Below are 19,025 nucleotides of genomic sequence, written 5' to 3'. Positions count from 1 at the left end.
GTGCCAAGTGGCATTAGACAACCTGTTGGGGGAAAAATGTCATGGGGCTATTTAGACATACTGGTCCAGCTGCAGCTTGCCACCAAGGAAATCCCTAAAACCCTGGGGACCAAAAGCTGAGAAGATGGCCAATAGGAGGAATAAGCATGTTTCCCTATTGCTTATTCTCTAGCTATAAACATTTAGTAATAGGTGCCACTAAATAAGATAACTTAGTTTATCAGTTTTCAGTAGTGATGTTCGTCATGCAGAAATTAGTTTGCATTTAATCCAGGGTTGTCTGGCTGCATGGCTGCAAACATTGGTTGGAAATTGCAGTGTTACTCTTCATGTACTAACCTTCCCAAGGTAATCCTTAAACTGTGGATGTGTTTTCATCAACTTTTTTTTTGAGAAAGCCTGAGTGAGGGGAAGCAAATCACTTGTCAAGACCCTCTGCAGCAGCAGTAGGGCAATCACTTTGAACATCTCTGGGTCATAGCTGACAATGGGAAAGAAAGTGGAGAGCTGGGCTGAAACAATGTGTTTCATCATTGTGCTTCTGTTAAGACTTCAGCATGGCATTTACCTTATTACCTTAAAGTTGGTACCAAATGTCAGGAATAAAATGAAGGTGAAAAAGTTGAGAAAGGATAATGTTTTGTGGTGTGAGTAATCCCCAAAGTCTCCATCAGATGACAGTAAAAAGTGCCATGTGGGCCACTCTAATGAAAGCAGAAGGTGCTAAGAAGCAGAATTTGTCCGGCTGGGAGCTGCCTCCTGCCAGCACAGTCCATCCAGATCCCTCCAGTCCTGGCACTCCCATGTTAAGAATCGCTTAGTATCCCACTGGGAAAAGCAGCAGAAGTCTGGCTGATATTCAAATAATTAAAAAATATTTACCCCCAACTTGGCATTAGCATGGAAACTGTCATACCTTGTTTGTAAGCAGCCTAGTTGCTGTATAGTGTAGCTGAAGAGCATTGTATATTAAACGCACATATAGCTGCTGCATCTGGAGCTCTGCCTACACAAGGCTGAAAACAAGGCTGGTGGAGCTGCTGGCTTTCATCTCCCCTCCTTGATCTTGGTTGGATGCCTTGCTGGCTTTTGTGTTAGCTGTGTAATTAAGCATAGAAGTGCGATTGAGGCAGGAATGGTTAACTCCTCAAGCAATATATGATACCAAGTCAGTGGTACTGTGTTGTTCACAGGAATTGAAAAATTAATTTTGTTGTTAAATGTCACCTTCTGGCTTGTGACCAGCTGTAGTTTAGGTCATATGCTTTTCTGATAAAATTGAGGGAAATCAAAAAAGGGATCCTGAATGCTGAGATCTGTGAAACTGAAGTTGGTTGAAGTCTGACATCGATGTTTGTAGAGCCACAAAGAGGTGGGGGAAAAAAGGAAAATATGAAATCTGCTTTACTCAGCTAGCAGAGAGCTGGTGCTGCAACCCAGCACCTTCCCAGGTCAAGGAATTGCTCTTCCCTCTTCCCCTGCAGCAAAAGCCAGGAGGACATGGACTAATGCTGGAGATATGGATTAATGGAGTAAACCTTTCTCTGCTGAAAGGCTTGCGGAAAGTTCTGCAGAGGCTTCACAGCAGCTTTTATAAGGGTTGGGACTGGAAGGGCTGAGGACAAGAAAAACTTTCTGGGACTTGAGTAGATGAGATTTGGAGGTGTCCATGAACTTTCCCTTGCTGGGACACTCATATAAGGTTTAGAGCAGAGAAGAGCTAAAATGAGACTTAGTTTTTGCAAGACTTTCCTTTCCTGGTTTATTAACTACTCTCCCTCTTTATAGCAATCTTGGAACCACTACTACATGCACTTCTTTTAAAGCATATGCTTGCACGTTGTCTTGGTCCTGCATGGATCTTTGGCTGCTGCAGTGACCTTTCCTGATAGATCAAATTCTGTGCATGCTTATTCAGACCTCCAAGCTGGAAGTGCATGTGAAGAATACCTTAGTATTTTATTTCTTCTTGCTCCTCTTTGGAGACCTGTGAACACTAGTTTGGTTTCGAGTTACAGGTAATCATCCTGCCTTTGCAAGCCCAGATCTACAAATGCTGCCCTCCTGTGAGACAAAACAAGAAGGGTCAGATACAAAGACTTCTTCCAGAAGTTTTCCAGGGAATAGCACATAGAGAAAATGTTGACTTACTGATGGAGACAGGCCTGGGGAAAGCAAATACTCAAATGCACTAAGATTTTGTCTTCCTGAGGGTTTCTTGCAATGTTTGGGTGTTTTTTGTTGTTGTGACAGTGCCTTTTTATGCCCGTACCCTGGATCGAGCTTTCTGCTGCATGGCTTTGGTTTCACATCCTTTTCTTTATCTTCCCTTCCAGTTTGAGCGGCATGACCCTGTGGAGGGGCGGATCACAGAGCGGCAGTTCGGCAGCATGCTGCTGGCCTACAGTGGGGTGCAGTCCAAGAAGCTCACTGTCATGCTGAAGCAGCTCAAGAAGCACTTCCAAGATGGAGAGGTCAGTAGCATTCATGGCAAATTCAGCATGTTGTGGTGGGGGCAGCCAGTCCTGCACCATGATGAGAAATGAGTACACAATCTCCATCTTCTTAAGAAAAACACATGTTAAGCAGTGCAGGGACACGCACTGACTTTGCAGATGATAAATACTTTGCCAGCAGCAGACAGATGGGAGAGCAGTGGTCAGTGTCCAGATCACAGTGTAGGTTTATCCTTATTAAAATGGATGCTGCAGTTTTCAAAATTTACATTTTCTGGATGGCACCCTGGGTCTGAAGCCAGAATAAATATTGAAGCCATGTTCCTAGTCACTGGCTCGACACTGGGTTACTTGGCTGCTGCAGATGCGCAGTTTAGTATTTAGTTACTGACTTACATGAAAAATTATTTGAATTATGATTTAGAAAGGAATAAGTTGCAGATTCTACACCTTAATTTAGTTAATTTAGTGAGAGGCGTTGGAATAAGACATACGTATTAGAAGGATGTGCGCTATCAGGTAAGGCAAGTATGGGCAAGTCAGGCAAGTATGGGCTGCTAAATTACTTCAGTATTGGAATTTCATGGCTACTTCTATAAAGGTGGACTCTTATTTTATTAGTTAGGTTATAAATAAGCAATTAATCAAAATGAGAATGGATGGAAGGTCTTTGTCTGCATATTGGGTTGGTCAGACTGTTTTGGAGCTGCTTCCTCCTAACATCAGAACTGACATTTATTTCTTAACTGTTTTAGATACAAAGTGTGTTTATAATACACAAGAGTTTCCAGGTCCTAGTCATTTTTTATCTCTTTTTGGTGCCTGAACTGGGTTCCTGTGATGTGCAGGAATCCTCAGTTCATGTGAAGCCACTCAAATGACTTTTTCCTCCCCATTTTCTCTCTCTTTCACTGGTGCTGGGGGAGAAGTTTGGTGTACTGAAGGAGCAGGGCACATAGACTTAACAGGTCTCTATTATAGAATCATAGAATACTTAGGGTTGGAAAAGACCTTCAGATCATCTAGTTCCAAACCCCCTGCCATGGGCAGGGACACCTCACATTAAACCATAGCACCCAAGGCTCTGTCCAGCCTGGCCTTGAACAGCACCAGGGATGGAGCATTCACTACCTCCCCGAGCAACCCATTCCAGTGCCTCACCACCCTCACAGTAAAGAGCTTCTTCCTTATATCCAATCTAAATTTCCCCTGCTTAAGTTTGAACCCATTACCCCTTGTCCTATCACTACAGTCCCTAATGAAGAGTCCCTCACCAGCATCCCTATAGGCCCCCTTCAGATACTGGAAGGCTGCCATGAGATCTCCATGCAGCCTTCTCGCTGAACAGCCCCAACTTTCTCAGCCTGTCTTCATATGGGAGGTGCTCCAGTCCCCTGATCATCCTCGTGGCCCTCCTCTGGACTTTTTCTAACAGTTCCATGTCCTTTTTATGTTGAGGACACCAGAACTGCACACAGTACTCCCAAATGAGGTCTCACAAGAGCAGAGTAGAGGGGCAGGACCACATCCTTAGACCTGCTAGTTATGCTCCTTTTGATGCAGCCCAGGATACGGTTGGCTTTCTGGGCTGTGAGTGCACACTGAAGCCAGCTCATGTTCATTTTCTCATCGACCAACACCCCTAAGTAACTAACTATTAACTGCAAGCAATGCCAAAAAGTTAAAAACTGGAGGAAACCATGAGCGAGCCAAAAGGCCACGCTCAGAGTTGCATTCCTGCCAGAGGAGCTGCATTACCTGTAGGTTTGTGTGGCCTTGGGATGCCAGAAAGAGGATGTTTTTTTCCAATTCCCTCATGTTTTGTAGGAAAAATAGGCTTGATAATTAATAGGCTGCTGTCAGTAGATAGTGTCAGTGTGTCGTCAGAGGTGAGGTCCATTGTGTGTTAATATTTGGAAATCTCACTTCTCAAAGTCTTTGTCACCAGATTGAATAAGACCACTGATGTTTCAAAGGTTGTGTCCCTTTATTTGATCTTTGAGCGAGACACTGCAGATTCAGCTTTTCCAATACCTCTCTTTCCCCTGGGTGCTAATAGGAGTTATTTGATTTCTCATGGAAAAAGTACTTAACAGTGATGTGTGCATAACAGAAAAGTGTCAGCTTGTTGTTAACATTCTCAGACTGTCGATTCTTTTTCTGTAATTTGTATTTTCCTAATATATATATGTGTATATATATTATTGAACAATAGGTGAGTGTATGAGAAATTAGGCAGTGGGAGTTATTTTGGAAGGTTTCTTACAGCAGATGTTTTTTCCTTTCATGTTTAAGCCAAGACCCTGACATCTGTGGCAAAGGAAGAACATTTTGTTTTTACCTTATTCTTCATCCCCAAATCAGCCAGACTGTGTTTCTATTTGCAGATAATCAGATTTAGAGCAAGTCTTTTTCCTTTATTTATTTCAAGGACTTCCAAGGAGAGAAGTTGGGAAATAGTACAAAAAATAACATTTGCAGTATCGGTGGAAAACATACAATTCCTTAGACCAGGGGGAATGAGACACCCAAAACCCCAAAACTGAACAGCATCTCTGTTAGCAAGTACAAGATATTTAATGGTTTAAAGGGTGCAAGAGGTGCCAGTCACTTTGCACTGGAAGCAGATAAGCCTTTTTTTGCAGCCAGGGCAGCTCAAAGTCAGTGCTTACGCAGAGCAAGAGAAATCAGGCCCTGAAATACTCCACTTTAGCAGGTTTTAGCTCACAGTGAATCCAGCCTGGTGCCTAACTTTGCATTGTCTTTTACTCAAGAGAACTTGTTCTTGAAAGTTTGGGGGGTTCTTTTTTCCCAGGGTATTTTAGAAGACCATATTCTTTTCAGATTTGCATGCAGCACTTTGTATCTAACACACTTATGTACTTTTGTTGGATCGCCCTGATGCAGCTGTCAGTGGTTTTAAGTAGCTTTAATTTTACCCATCTCTTTAGAAACAGGACTGTCATGACAAGAATCATGTTAAGCCCTGTTCAGGCTTTCTGGATAAGTTATTCAGGGATGCACTTGAAAAGTTGTGGGATTTTTTTGTAAATGAATGGAGTATTAAAGCAGTTTCCAACTTGAAACTGCAGAAGCTCAATGCCAGCATTGTTTCATCCTCTGTGCTGGTAACCCAGACATCTGCAGAGCAGATCAGTCTGCTTTGGTTGGGGTCTGCTTTACTCCCATCATATAAAAAAAGAGCAGGGCCCAAGCTATCCACTGCTCTTCCTTCGCCGCCTGGCCTCAATGAGACATTAAAGCCACCCAGCCACTTTATTTATCCTGCAGTACTTTCCAGTCATTGAACACCTTCTAGGTCACAGGTTTACGATGCAAACGTGTTTTGCAGGAAGAATTTTTCCCCAAATCCCTTCTTTTCACGCTTCACTACCCTACTTTTATAGCAGCATAGTATAATTACCTGCACAGTTTTACTAACCTGCTGTAACTCCCCTCTGCACTGAAAGCAGTAGGGACTTTGATTTGCTATTGCTTGCCAAAGAAAGTGGAAATGAAATAAAATAATTTTGATAGTGTGATGCTGGGAGGGGCATGCCAGTAATTATACCAGATCTACCCAGTGAGCTTTACACTGGAAATACAGTTTACCTTGTGAGTGCTTTCTGCACCATCTTAATTGTCTGATGCTACTACCTTTTCTGCACAAGGCAACACTGGCAGCCTCCAGATGTTAAAGCTGTGGGTTTAATCTAACCTGTGGTCACTTTCTGACATTGTTATTCTACACACCTGCTTCTGGGAATGGCATGTTTTCTTGTAGGTACTGATAAGCTGCTTTTATTTTTCTTGAGGAAAAATCCCATCTTATCCTGGATGTGTGAACTCCTCTGCATATTCAGTGGAGCTGCCACACTCTACTTTGTTTAAAACTGCTGACAATTCTCACCTTCAAGTTAGATTTACACAGCTGCTTTACTCCTAGGAAAAAGGACTGGAGTTGTCAGTAATATTTACAGGCAAGATATTTGGTTTATGTCTCCCTAACTGTTAGAAAACCAACTTGACTTTTCAGGAACTAGTGATTCAGGTTGTCTTCCACACATGCTTTGGGAGTGGTGTAGCATATTTTTCTGTTGAGGTGTCAGAGGGTGGGAGTGATGTAATTCTCTGTGGCTGAACCCTGGCTCCCAGGTGAAAAGCCCTGATTTTTGCAGAGCTGTTTGAACTAGGATGCATGTTGTGAGCAGATACGTGTTTCTGGAGTTTGCCTGCTTATGTATCCTTTGTATTACTTAAATGATTAAATTATTCAGGCTTATGAATCAATGGCTAGATCTGCAAATGCCTTGAAAGGAGTGCTCATTCAGATCCCATAATTGCTACCCTAATATCCTCCAGATATGCAATTTCTTGTGATTCCAAATTAATACTAGCTTCTGTTATATAATGGAAACATCTCTTGGTCTTTCAGTGGAGACGTGAATAACTTACAAAGAGTTGAGCAGTGCTGACAGTCATATCAATGGGAAATAGATAAACTCCCATACTCAGACTTCTGAGTAAGGTAATTGTTCCTCTATCGACTTGTCGGTGCAAGCCTGAGGCTGTCCCAGTCCATGGTTTTATTTTCCTTTTGGTGGCTGGAAAGGAGTTAAAGCTGCTGCTAGCCTCAACTATAACATTAATCAATAAAATATTCATTTTTATACTACTGATGGCATTTTTGCTACAGAGATTCGGTATCTCTGTCCACATGAAATTCGAGATTTGTAGGTTACCCCCATACATCACTGATTTAGATTTTTCAGCTGGTGAAAGGACCTTGATGTATGTAAGTATGTAAACCTTCCCTGTCAGATCTGTTGTCCATTTGTGCATTTTGCTATCTCATCCTTTTTGGTCTGGATCCATAAATCCAGGGCTGACAAAGCCTGCTGTTGCATTTGTTGGTGTGTGTGCTGTGCAATGTACATCAGTGCTGCATTGCCACATAGTTACAGTGAAGATAGCAACAAGCTGCAAATTTTCCATAGTTCTGCTTGCAATTCTAGGGGCACTGTGTCTGTATGAGAAGATCATAAAAAAAAGGCTTTTTCTTAAAAAAAAATATAAATAAAAAGGTGGCTTCTTCCCTGCTTAGAAGTTGTTGGATTACAACAGATCATATAAATTTATATCCGATAGTACCCACTGAACTTGTGCCCTTCCATCCAGACCGTGCTATACAGCTGGGATTTTTAATATCTTGCTGTATCAGTCTGTCATGCTAGACAGGATAGGAGGAGCCTGAACCTGAACTCCTCTTGATGAGCTGATTTACCTCTTCCAGAGAGGAAGGCTGAGTGGTTATTACTGTGGTGATGATTTCCCTCTTCCTTGGCTCTGGGCCGTGACTGTGGTAGGAGAGGTTGGAGACTGCAGCCTCTTGTCCTAGCACCAATGCGGTCATGCTGAGGCTAAACAGGTGTTGTGTAGTGCAACTGGGTGAGTCCCAGAGCTGTGCTCTTCAGTAGTTACTTTCACAGCGTGCTCCTTGTGAGTTGGATTGGTGTGGAGAGGAGTGTGTTGCTTATCTCCTACCTACCCATCCAGCGTGCTGGGGTGTACCAGTGGGACATCTCAGGCTGCCCTTCTATGACTGTGAATGGCTGCAGGCACTCACCAAGCATATGTTTATTTGTCCCAGGGCGAGCTGAGCTTCAGGTGACTGTGCTGCTAAGTAGAGCAGACAATGATCGAGCTCTGCAGTTATCTTGCACCCAGCTGCAAAGCAAGCTGTGGCGCAGCTATATATATGGTGGTTTGCAGTGTTACCTTCTGCGACACTGGGTAAGACATGGATCTTACCCACGTCCCCAAGACATGGATTCCTTCCCCAGGGTCCCCTGAATCTCTTGGAAGAGACCTTGCAGCATGTGAATTCCTTCATTACTGTCACTGCAAGTGTGCAGGCTTAAAATAAATGAATGAACCTCCTTGCAGTGGTCACCTGCATCCCAACCACAGGCTCATGGTCTACTCTTCTGGGCAAGAGTTGGCTGTGGAGCAGGGGCCAGAGAAATTGTCAGGGCTTTTTGGTCACTACCCTACCATTGTCAAGCATGCATGGGGAAGTCCCTTCCCATTGCATGACTGGTGTGAGCAAGAGGGGAGCAGAGGTGGTTAACAAAAGTACAGGTCACAAACCATATCCTCAGGTGCCAGGGTAGGAGTGTTTTGAGTGTGCAGATGAAGTTCCCTCTGGCTACAGCTTTGGGCAGATGAATCATTTTGTCATTTGTAATCCAGGTAATGTCACTTTCTCCTTTTCCCATCACTGTAAGACCATCTTTTCTCTCTCGCAGGGGCTGACATTTGAGGAGGTGGAGAACTTCTTCACTTTTCTGAAGAACATAAATGACGTGGACACAGCGTTGAGCTTCTACCACATGGCTGGAGCTTCACTTGATAAAGGTATTAAAACTTGAGATGAACAGGCACTAAAAGCTTCAGGGAGTGCAATTCATGCTGTGTCTTTGGAGTTGGGAAGGTGTCAAATGAGCCCAACTGATATATTAAAGATGCACCAAAATTGCAGTTCCTCCCTGTAGTGAGAGGTTTAACTCGCTCCATCCATGGGTAAAGAGGGGTTTTAGCCTTTATACTTCCCCAGTTTTAGATATAGAGGGGGAAAAAAAGGCTGAAATGTGTAGCCTTGAATAGTGGTAATATTTCAGCAGTACTATTCAGGCCTGTTACATGCTGAGGCAAGATGACCTAGTGAGTGTATCACAGGCTCTGGTACCAGATCCCAGGCACACCAGTGTTTCTTCTTCATTGCCATTTCTGAAGTGACCTATTTTTCTCCTTTTGCAGAGTACTTGAAATATTGTTAGCAAAGGCAAGCAGTATTATAAGAAGTATTCTTGCAAATTTTGTCTTCTGCAGAGCTCTCTGCGATGAATGTATCAGAGGCACTAACCATCTGTGGACCTGGTGGCAGGAACAAGGTTCAACCCTTGTTCTGTTTCAGCTTTGCTTAAAAATAAGAGGCTTTGCCTAGAAGTAAGAGCTGTATGGCCAGATGCTGCATTTCTGATCTGAAATCCAAGAGATGGCAACCACCTTTGGATGTCTCAGGCATGGTGAAGGGAAGCAGGGGAAGCATTAAAATGCCATAGAGATCCCAAACTAAGCACTGAAGTCTACTTAGAGCAGGCTCAGATAACCCACAGTCCAGAGGCTGGATGTGGCTGGAGGAGCTGGCTGAATAAATCTCAGAGCTGGTGTTTCCAGGGGACCTTGGTAATACTGCAGTTTATTGATCAGACCAATACATATCCTTCTTCTCATCATGTGTTTTCTTTTCTGAGCTAAACCCTATCAGGTTTGTTCTCAGATCCAACACACTGATTAAAAAACCAAAAGAAATATTTAAACAGAAAATATCCCAGCTGTCGGCCGCCAGGATCTGTCACGAGTGCTTTTCTTTTCTGGATCTTCTTTTAAGAGATGCTTTTTTTAAGCACTCAGACTGGGAGTATAAAAAAGGAAAGATAGCAAACTTGTTAGAAGCTATTTAGGCTAAGTGGAAACCCTTGTCTAGTGGAAAGTTAAAACTGATTTATTTGGGCAGCTGCAAAATTGGAAGTAAGCTATTCTTCCAACTGCTGCTGTTGTGGGAATATTAATAGGTTTTGGGCAGAAGAATTACAAAGGGAAGAGTCAAATGTGAACAGACCTTCTTACTTTTGACTTTTTATGGGGGAAATCATCTGTACTCTTTGTTTTAGTTCACCATCATCTTAAGACAAAGTTAAAAGAACCCGGTAGGATTTCCCTTCATTTAAAAGTAAATTACGAAGTACGGATTTGCTGCTGCTGTGCAGAGCTCTTTCTGCAGTGTCCCACAAGGAGGTAATAGCCCAGAAAATCCAATTTACTTAGTGTCAACAGTAAATTAATAGTTGCCCAATTGTGGAATACGTTTACGTGGAGTATTTAGGTCCGCATGCAGTTGGTAAATCAGTGTGATTTGCTGTTTAATTTTGTGCAATTAATGAGCTTCTGCTGGAGCCACAGCCATTGAGCTGGGAGAATTTGGCTGGAGTAAGTAAACCATGGGGAGGGGTGGTGGTGTGCAGGGCATGGCTTCAAGCCACTTATGGGCTTGGCTCTCCCAGACCCCTGTCCCTGCCTGCAGGGTTCCAGCTTTCAAGAGAGATTTTTTGGGGGCTCATGCAGGAAAAAGGGTTATTCTATAAATTTCCTCCTTGCATGTGTCTGGTAGCTGACATAAATCACCCTCACATCCTTCTGTGCTGCTCAACGCAGAGATGCTCTGGGCAGGAGAAATGAAGAGAGAGGGTTTTGCTGTGGTCCAAATGAAGGTGCAAAGAAAGCTGTAGTAGTACACCTGGGTAATCTCTTTGAAGTAGGCATCTATCTGCTGTCATGCCTAAATTGTCTGTGCATTACTAGTTTCCATATGTGTGCATTCTGAGTCTGGATATTGCACAGACAAATCAAATAAGCAATAATTGGAGTGTACTGTTATAAAAATCAAGCTTTCATAAGGTTGCTTATTAAGAACCAACAAATGTAAAAATTATTTATCATAATGGGAGGAGGAAGTGTATTAAATGAATTGCTGCTAACCTAATGCACCAAACATTAGGTTTTTAGAAATATAATTAAGCTAGCACCTAATACTTTTAGAAGGGCCATTTAAAATTTAAGAGTTAAAAAATGGATAGCATCAGACATTGCAACATAGAGTTGTAGTGTTCCAGGCTTGGGGCAGAGTAGCTGGATAGCTGCTCAGCAGAAAAGGGACTGGGGGTGCTGACTGACAGCCGCTGAACATGAGTCAGCTTGTGCCCAGGCAGCCAAGAAGGCTAATGGAATCCTGTATCAGCACTAGTGTGGCCAGCAGGGCCAGGACAGTGATCACACCCCTGTGCTCAGCACTGGTGAGGCTGTGCCTTGAATCCTGTGTTCAGTTCTGGGCCCCTCACTACAAGAGAGACATTGAGTTGCTGGAGCGGGGCCAGAGAAGGGCAACAGAGCTGGTGAAGGGTCTGGAGAGCAGGTCTTACTGAGGAACAGCTGAGGGAACTGGGGTGTTCAGTCTGGAGAAGAGAAGGATCAGAGGGGACTTTTATCACTGTCTACAGCAACTATCTGAAAGGAGGCTGAAGTGAGGTGGTAGTTGGCCTCTTTTCCCAAGTAACAAGGGATAGGACGAGATAACAGCCTCTAAGCTGCACCAGGGGAGGTTTAGGCTGGATATTAGTGAAGATTTCTTCACAGAGAATGTAGTCAGGCATTGGAACAGGCTGCCCAGGGCAGTGATGGCATTGCCATCTCTGGAAGTGTTCAAAAACCGTGTAGATGAGGCCCTCAGTGACACGGTTTAGTGGTGATCTTGGCAGTCCTGGGGTAATGGTGGGATTTGATGATCTTAAAGGTCTTCTCCAACTGAGGTGATTCAGTGAAACAGCCATAGCTTGACAACCTGTTTTCTGTGTTGAATTAAAGTAGCTGCTTCTTCTGAAAAGGGTCATAAAGCTGTATTTTAATGACCCATAGAATAACACACAGATTAATTGTCTGTCAATCTTTCATTTTACCAGAAACACAATAACTGTGATTCTCTTAAATCAGAAGCATTACTTGGAAAACTTTCCCAGCATGAGCTTACAGCTGGCAGCAGGACAGGAGCTGAATTTGTCGCTTATTCCCCTTTCGAGGCGAGGGTGTGAATTGCACTTTTTTTTGGCACCATCTGCAGCCAGACTTTCCAAGCAGCCATTCTGCTGGCACCGACAGACAGCCATAATATAACTTCTTTGTGTTTTAGGATAAGGCACAGATGTGTTCTGCTAGAGACGGGCCAAAGCAAGGGGAGATGGCTGAGCCCAGTGCTCACTCCAGTGGCAAGGCTGGCTTGGTGTTAGGCTGGAGCCCAGGACAGGTTAATGGAAGATCATTTTATTTGAAGTATGGAGTTTGAAAAAGCTGCAGACTTGACAGGGAATTTGAAGGGAGGTAGAAGTGAGTTTTGAGTGCAGCAGGTTATTTGTCATTGAATTGCTGCTTACTTTAATCTGCCTTCAAGGTTGGATGAAAGAAGTCAGTCCCTCATGGAGGCGCAGCTCAGATTGCTTCTCTGGAGTAATGGCACGTGGTCAGTGCTGGTTGTTTGCATTGGGAGGACTTCTGTAGAGTTGGTGAATTTAGCAGGGATCTCTTGAGACCCTCTTGTTGAACAGGGTCACCTACAGCAGCTTGCCCAGGGCCACCTACAGTCAGGTTTTGGATCTCACCAAGGATGAAAATACTACAGCCTCTCATGGTAAGTAAAAAAGCCTGGATGAGTATTTGAGGTAATTAGTGAGGAGCTGAATAATGAAATCTGGTGTCCTGCAGACAATGTCATGGGTTGCCACCTCTGCTGCCCTCAGACCAGTGCACTGATGCATATATGTGTGCATCCTGGTGGAGAGGGACAATGGAAGTGCTCAGCACCACGTCCTTAAGCAAGAGTGCTCCAGAACTTGCCTACCCCTTTGGTTTTAGTACACGGACAATTGCAGTGCAGTGTTTGCTGAGCATTGATGCAATGAGTTGTGTTGCTGTTACAGCAGAAGATGTTTGTCCACAAGGACGTAAGAAATCAGCTCACTAATCCCAAGGACAGACTCTCCATAAATCACCAGCCCCTGGAAAATGCTGAGTACCTCTCAGTTTAGAAACCACTTTCTGTGTTGGAATCTCCTTTTTTCACTTATTTAATGACTGTGGATATCACATAAGTAGTGGATTGGATGTGCCTTTGGTCTGGTAGCTCTGCTTTTTTCCCAGAAGCATGATCTCCATGACTTTCCATCATGCTCCTTTTGATGTCAAAAGAGTTTCTACTCAGCTGCAGGGCTGCAGCCTTGCATTTTGAGAAGAAAAACGTGCTGTGCCACAGGATTGCATAGGGTTTATACATCTGTCTTCTGAAAGGACTTTTCAGAACATACACATGCAAATGATTTGAAAAGGTTAAATAGAGTTTTACTAGCTCTATTGTTAATGATGGCATCCAACTTTTCCAGCTGGGATGCTTAAAATGAAACGTGCCTATCAGTGTGAAACCCTAAATAGCCTGATTTCTGGAAACCCAAAACACGTGTCCTGCCTCTGCAGCCTGAGACCACCCAAGGCTTATATCACCCTGGGTGCCCTTCTGGAAATGGCAGCAACACAGCTGCCTGTTATTTTGGCCAAATGTGTGATTAATCTCAAGACAGAGGAAAGAACATGAAGTTGGTCATCTGTCAAGGCTCTCACTCATAGAAAACCCCTGTTTATAGGCGCTTGGTGAGGCATTGCTTGCTCTGCAGTTCTGGGAATTGGAGTGGAAAAAAAAGATAAGGCACTAAAAATGCATAAAAATGCACCTACTTGCTTGTGCTGTGGTTCATTCATTCAATCATGTTGCATCTTGGCGGCAAATTTGTGTGTCTTCAAAAACAGAGGGATGCACGGATGTGATGGCTTGTCCCTGTGCTTAAAACATTAATTCACCCTTTTCCTTCACTGTCCAGCACGTGTGGCACAGTACATTCTGCAGCCTGGCTGGTGCAGGTGGGTTGGGAGAGACACGCAGTCTCACCTCAGTTTAGTAGGAAAGGTTTGGGCATAAGGCTGGAGAACAAAATTAATCCAAATTGTCTTTAATGATTCCATTGCCTCTGTCCTCCTCAAAGCAAGCTCTGGCTGCCAGTAGGACATACACAGAAGCAGCAGCCATATGCTGACTTAAGGTGACAGAACTGAAATACAGAGTAATAACTGCAGAACAGAGCTACAGCTATCATGTAGGAAAGGACTTTAACTCAAAAAGAACAATTACAGGAAACAGTGGGTGCCTACTTGAGATTATTCGTATTTTAATCCACCTTTTGTTTAATTTCAGTTTTCTCCTGCACTAGGGATTTTATAGGGAGAAAGGACCTGATGGTGGCTGTGTGTCCTTCCTGGAAAACCCCAAAGCTCACTTAGGGAAGCAGAAATGGCATGGAAGAAACCCATAATCTGAACATTCATTGAAGAAAAAAAAACCCCACAAAAAACGCAAACACACACACAAAAACCCAAAAAAACCCCACAAACCCCACACTATTAGAAACATTTTATGCAGGTTCTATTTAATCCTGTTATGGTGCAGATCAGGTGCTTATTCTTGACTTTCTGACACATAACTCTTCAAAATTTCTGAAGGGACAGAGTACGTTAACCCAGAAGGATGCTGTGCATGAAAGCAGATGCTTTCTTTGGTATCAGTCTGATTTTGTGTTGGGCCACTTCACTCTTTTGCCTTGCTGAATGAAGGGGAGCTCTGCAGCTAAACATTCATCCTAGTTCCTGCGGGCTTGCTGCTGCGGTGCAAAGTCTCTGTGGGTAGAGTTTCCTTGGGTCAGAACTCATAGGAAAACAATTTAACTTAAAATACATTCACATCCATGCAAAGCCTTTCCATTTTACTGAGTCGTGCAAAGCCCTTTCGTTTTATCAGGTGTCTGGAAGGAAGCGGAGTGTTTCAACCCTGACAAAAGTTGACAGCTGTGCTGCTCTTACTTCCCCTCCTTCCTTCAATTTGCAGCCATCAGAAACAAATTAGAGGGCAGCCAGACATGCACAAATACCTGTAAGGAAACAGCTAAAACAGCCCAATGAGTCTGAGTTTTTTTTCTTTCTTTATGCAGCACAACCTACTGCATAACCTTGCCAGACTGATAGCTCCATGGCTTGCTCTTTTCTAGAGGTGTGAGTAAAGACACTGCTCGCTTCTTTGCTGATGAGCTCAGCTGCCAGTCTGGGGTGGGGGAAGTGAAATAACTCGTTACAACTCTTTATTTTATTGCAAGGTTGACTGTGCTTGCTGCAGAGCCTGTCACATGAGCCCACAGTCACAGGGAGACCATGGATGGGTTCATTCTGCAATTATTGGCCTGGGTTGCTTAACAGGAAGACTGGTTGTTATTACTCCCAACCTGTTGGAATAGTTGTTTCGTAGACTATCATCTTTGTAGTTCAGTCAGAAGGAGCTGCCTTGTTGATCAAGCCCATCTGGAGAGGTTTTCCACATGGTGTTTGACAGGGTGCAAACTCCAATTTTTGCAACTTAATTTCGGGGGAAAACGTTTCATCTCTGTTTTTAAGGTTTATGTTCAACACAGGTATCAGCACATTGGTGCTTACCAGTAGCATAACACCCCATGCAGTGTTGCATTAGGAAGGCAAAGACTTGGAGTCTGATTTTGAGGCATGTATTAAATGGGGAGGCATGTATTAAATGGGCTGGGGACAAAGCTTATTTCAAGCCTCTTTGAACAAGGACATGCTTTAGCAAAGGCAGTTTTCTGTGGAGGAAAAAGTCTTCTGCTCCTGTGCCTGTGTTTGCTGCAGTTGGCAGATCACAACATCTTGCTAACCTTCTGCCCTGTCTCTGTTGCAGTGACGATGCAGCAAGTGGCCAAGACAGTAGCCAAGGTGGAACTCTCCGACCATGTGTGTGATGTGGTGTTTGCACTCTTTGACTGCGATGGTGAGTGACCCCAACCTTGCCCCATTCTCCTGCCCTTCTAGGAAGGGTATTTGATGATAAGCCAGCTTCCCAGATGTTGATCTTAAACCACTGGATGCAAGCATTTTGCATGCGCAGGTTCCACCCCCACCCCAAACTCTATTTTGTTCAACAAAATGAGCTATTGTGCTCCAGTGTTGGAAATGAGCCTGTCTGGTGTTTTGTTATCTCCAAAGTCCTGGATAAATATCAGCTTAATTAATGGTAGCTCTGTGCTTCGCTGGGAAGCTTGTTGCTTTGCTGGCCCACAGAGGATGTGAGCACTTTGGAGTAGCTCGTTGCCACACTGAAGCAGTCTTGGGTTGAGAATTCATGAGAATTTTACTTCATGCACATTAGTGGAGTCTTTGCCACCAGGGGATGGTGGCAGCGGTTCAGACTTGGAAAGCAGCAAAATTCTGCATTTGCTCAAAACTGTCAAGCCAAAACCAGAGACCTTGCTGGCATCCTGATTCTTCAGCACAGTCATAGGGATCTGACAGCTCTGAGTGGCTGCAGTAATACATAAATAGACAGGTTTTTGCATTCTGATATAAATGTTAGCATTTTTAAAGAATTTTTATTTTATTCTTTATTGTCCCTCTGGGTTTCAGCCTCACCTTCTTCTTTGCACCTTTCTAAGGTTGCATCTCTTGTTTTATGCTCTGTGCTTCAGTGCTGAAGAAGTGAACCAAGGATTCTGATCTCGTAAGAGAATATGCTAAATATTTTGATAGCAAACCTTTGGGGAAAAAGACCATGGTTGCCAGAGGAGTCCCTGCAAGGAAGGAATCAAGTGGAAAAGCAGGCATAGACCTCCTTTGTGTGTTTTCACTCTGTCAATGTTTAAAGACATTACCATGTACATGCATCAAAACCCTGCAGCACTGGAGGGAATTTTACTCCCCTCTTGATATTTTGCTGGAATTCTGCTGCTAAGATTTGCATTCAGATGTAAGGCAGGAACAAAGCTTTCAAATGAAGCCATTTGTTCATGAAATAAAATGTTGCGATTCCCTGTATCAGCCAGAGAGGTTCTCTCTCTTTTTATCCACGGAACCAATGACACTGGTGAGTTTGCTTCTGGAGAGCTGATGTCCCTTATATATCTTCTGTGCCCAAAGGTGGGTTGCTTTCCTGTGCTGCTCCCCAGAAGCTCAAATCAGTGCTGTCAGCTGTGCGCCATAGGCAGGGGAGGAGAACAGACAACAGGATACGTGTGGCATAGTGGCAGAAGGCATCAGCCTCTCAGCAGAGAGGCATCAGGCTGTCGTTTGCACTGTGGTGCTGCTGTCCCCTCTGATCAGCCAGTGCCCTAAATAAAAATCCCAGAGGTTTTAATTTATTTGTGGTTAAGCAACTATGGAATAAAATTTGCCCCAATTTACTATAATCTTATTTTTAACATAAATTTAGTTGACATAATTCTCAGTATCCTCACTAGACTACTTTAATGAACCTTTCCTTCTACTCCGTTAAGAAAAATCTGTGCTGTTACACTGTGCTCCTGTCACTTCCTAAACCACTTAAAGCAGAATGTTCCCTGTGGGTGCATAGGCATTTGCTTTGCATTTGCTTTTGCATCCTCAAGCCCCAGAACTCTGGGGCCTGCAAGACGTTGCTGACCTGATGTGGGTCAGCAACCTGTGCTCAGCAGAGTATTTTGGGAGGCTGAAGACAAACATGATTTCAGTTTCTGCAAGAAATGACACTTGTGGCTGCTGCCCTTTAAAGTTAGTGCATGCAGGGAGGAGGCTATTGGTGGGGTTTAGTGTTTCTAATTTTTTCTTCTTTTCGCAGGGAACGGTGAGCTGAGTAACAAGGAGTTTGTTGCCATAATGAAGCAGCGCCTTATGAGAGGCTTGGAGAAGCCTAAAGACATGGGCTTCACACGACTCATGCGGGCAATGTGGAAATGTGCCCAGGAGACAGCGTGGGACTTTGCCATGCCCAAGCACTAGTGGGGTCAGGCAGGAGTCCCCAGGTTCCCTGCCTGCAGACACCTGCCAGGTGGCACCAGTCTCTGGCAAGCCCAGACTGTTCATAACAGGAGATTTTTGTAAATCAAAGGTAGAAATGAAAGCCTGTTGTATTTGCAGCTTCTGCTTGCTGCTGATGTGCCTCTCAGGAAAAAAGGACATTTCTTAGTGTCACCACCTCTGCTTTGTGATGAGCCTTGCCTGTGCAGCTGGGCATGGAGCAGTCTTGTGGGGCTGCACCCAAATCACTTATTTAATGTTATTATAAAATGGCATGGGGTTTATTTTCATTCTTAGATTGTTCCTTAGCAGTGAGACCTAGGAGCAGAGGCTGGAGCAGCCAGGTGGTGAGAGCCACCACAGCATTTTGGTTGGCTGAGTGCTGTGCACCCCCAGACTTTTGGGGAAGGGTGGACAGGACAGATACATCCATAAAAGGGCTGCCCGAGCCAAGGTGCTGCCTCTAGTGGAAGAGCACTTAAATACAGTGGACCAACTGGCTCTCCCACCCATCCTGCCTTGCATAACCAACCTGCTGCCAGCGAGGGATCCTTCTCCGAAGGGAATTGTTCTGTAACAGGAGCAGGCTGAAAGGTGTTACTTGCCAAGTGTTGTCCTCTCTGTATAATGTAAAGATGTTGCTCACAACATGGCCTGTGGCTTGTCTCTTTTGACTGATTCATGTCTTCACTTAAGGATGGTGGCAAGTCACCAGAGATGGTGTTTGGAAGGGGGATTAAAAAACCATGACTTTCCAGCACTGGAACGCCCAGAGCTGCTGTGTTCCATCTACTCTCACCTGAACTCCGTTCAGGTGCTGTTCCCGGGACTGTCACGTTACATGGACGGGTGTTCGGTGGCAGACTTTCCCATCCTGTCTGCAGCGATGGTTGTTCTGCCCGTCCCGCCTGCTCCCCACACCCCCCGCGGAGCTGTCACCCGTCCCGACACCGTTCGACCCCCCCCCGGGAGCGGGCGCCGCGACACCGTTCCGCCCGCCGTACCGGACGGGTGCCGGGGCACCCACGG

General features: G+C 44.3%; 1 protein-coding gene across 7 annotated transcripts in view; it reads left to right on the top strand.

Moving 5' to 3' along the window:
- Positions 1–18,670, top strand: part of MICU1 (mitochondrial calcium uptake 1) — a 112,257-nt gene extending 93,587 nt beyond the window's left edge. For all 7 annotated transcript variants that reach the window (XM_031053032.2, XM_031053037.2, XM_031053036.2 and 4 more), the window contains 4 exons: positions 2,337–2,474; positions 8,765–8,873; positions 15,910–15,999; positions 17,818–18,670. In XM_031053032.2, the coding sequence (XP_030908892.1) occupies positions 2,337–2,474; positions 8,765–8,873; positions 15,910–15,999; positions 17,818–17,978 (498 nt within the window). In that variant the 3' untranslated portion in view covers positions 17,979–18,670. The remainder of the gene's footprint in view (positions 1–2,336; positions 2,475–8,764; positions 8,874–15,909; positions 16,000–17,817) is intronic.
- Positions 18,671–19,025: the final 355 nt, after the last annotated feature.

Source organism: Melopsittacus undulatus, chromosome 4 (genome assembly GCF_012275295.1).
Source record: "Melopsittacus undulatus isolate bMelUnd1 chromosome 4, bMelUnd1.mat.Z, whole genome shotgun sequence".
Taxonomy (NCBI): Eukaryota; Metazoa; Chordata; class Aves; order Psittaciformes; family Psittaculidae; genus Melopsittacus; species Melopsittacus undulatus.
The sequence above is the reverse complement of the archived record's forward strand: the minus strand, read 5'-3'. Positions and strand labels throughout refer to the sequence as shown.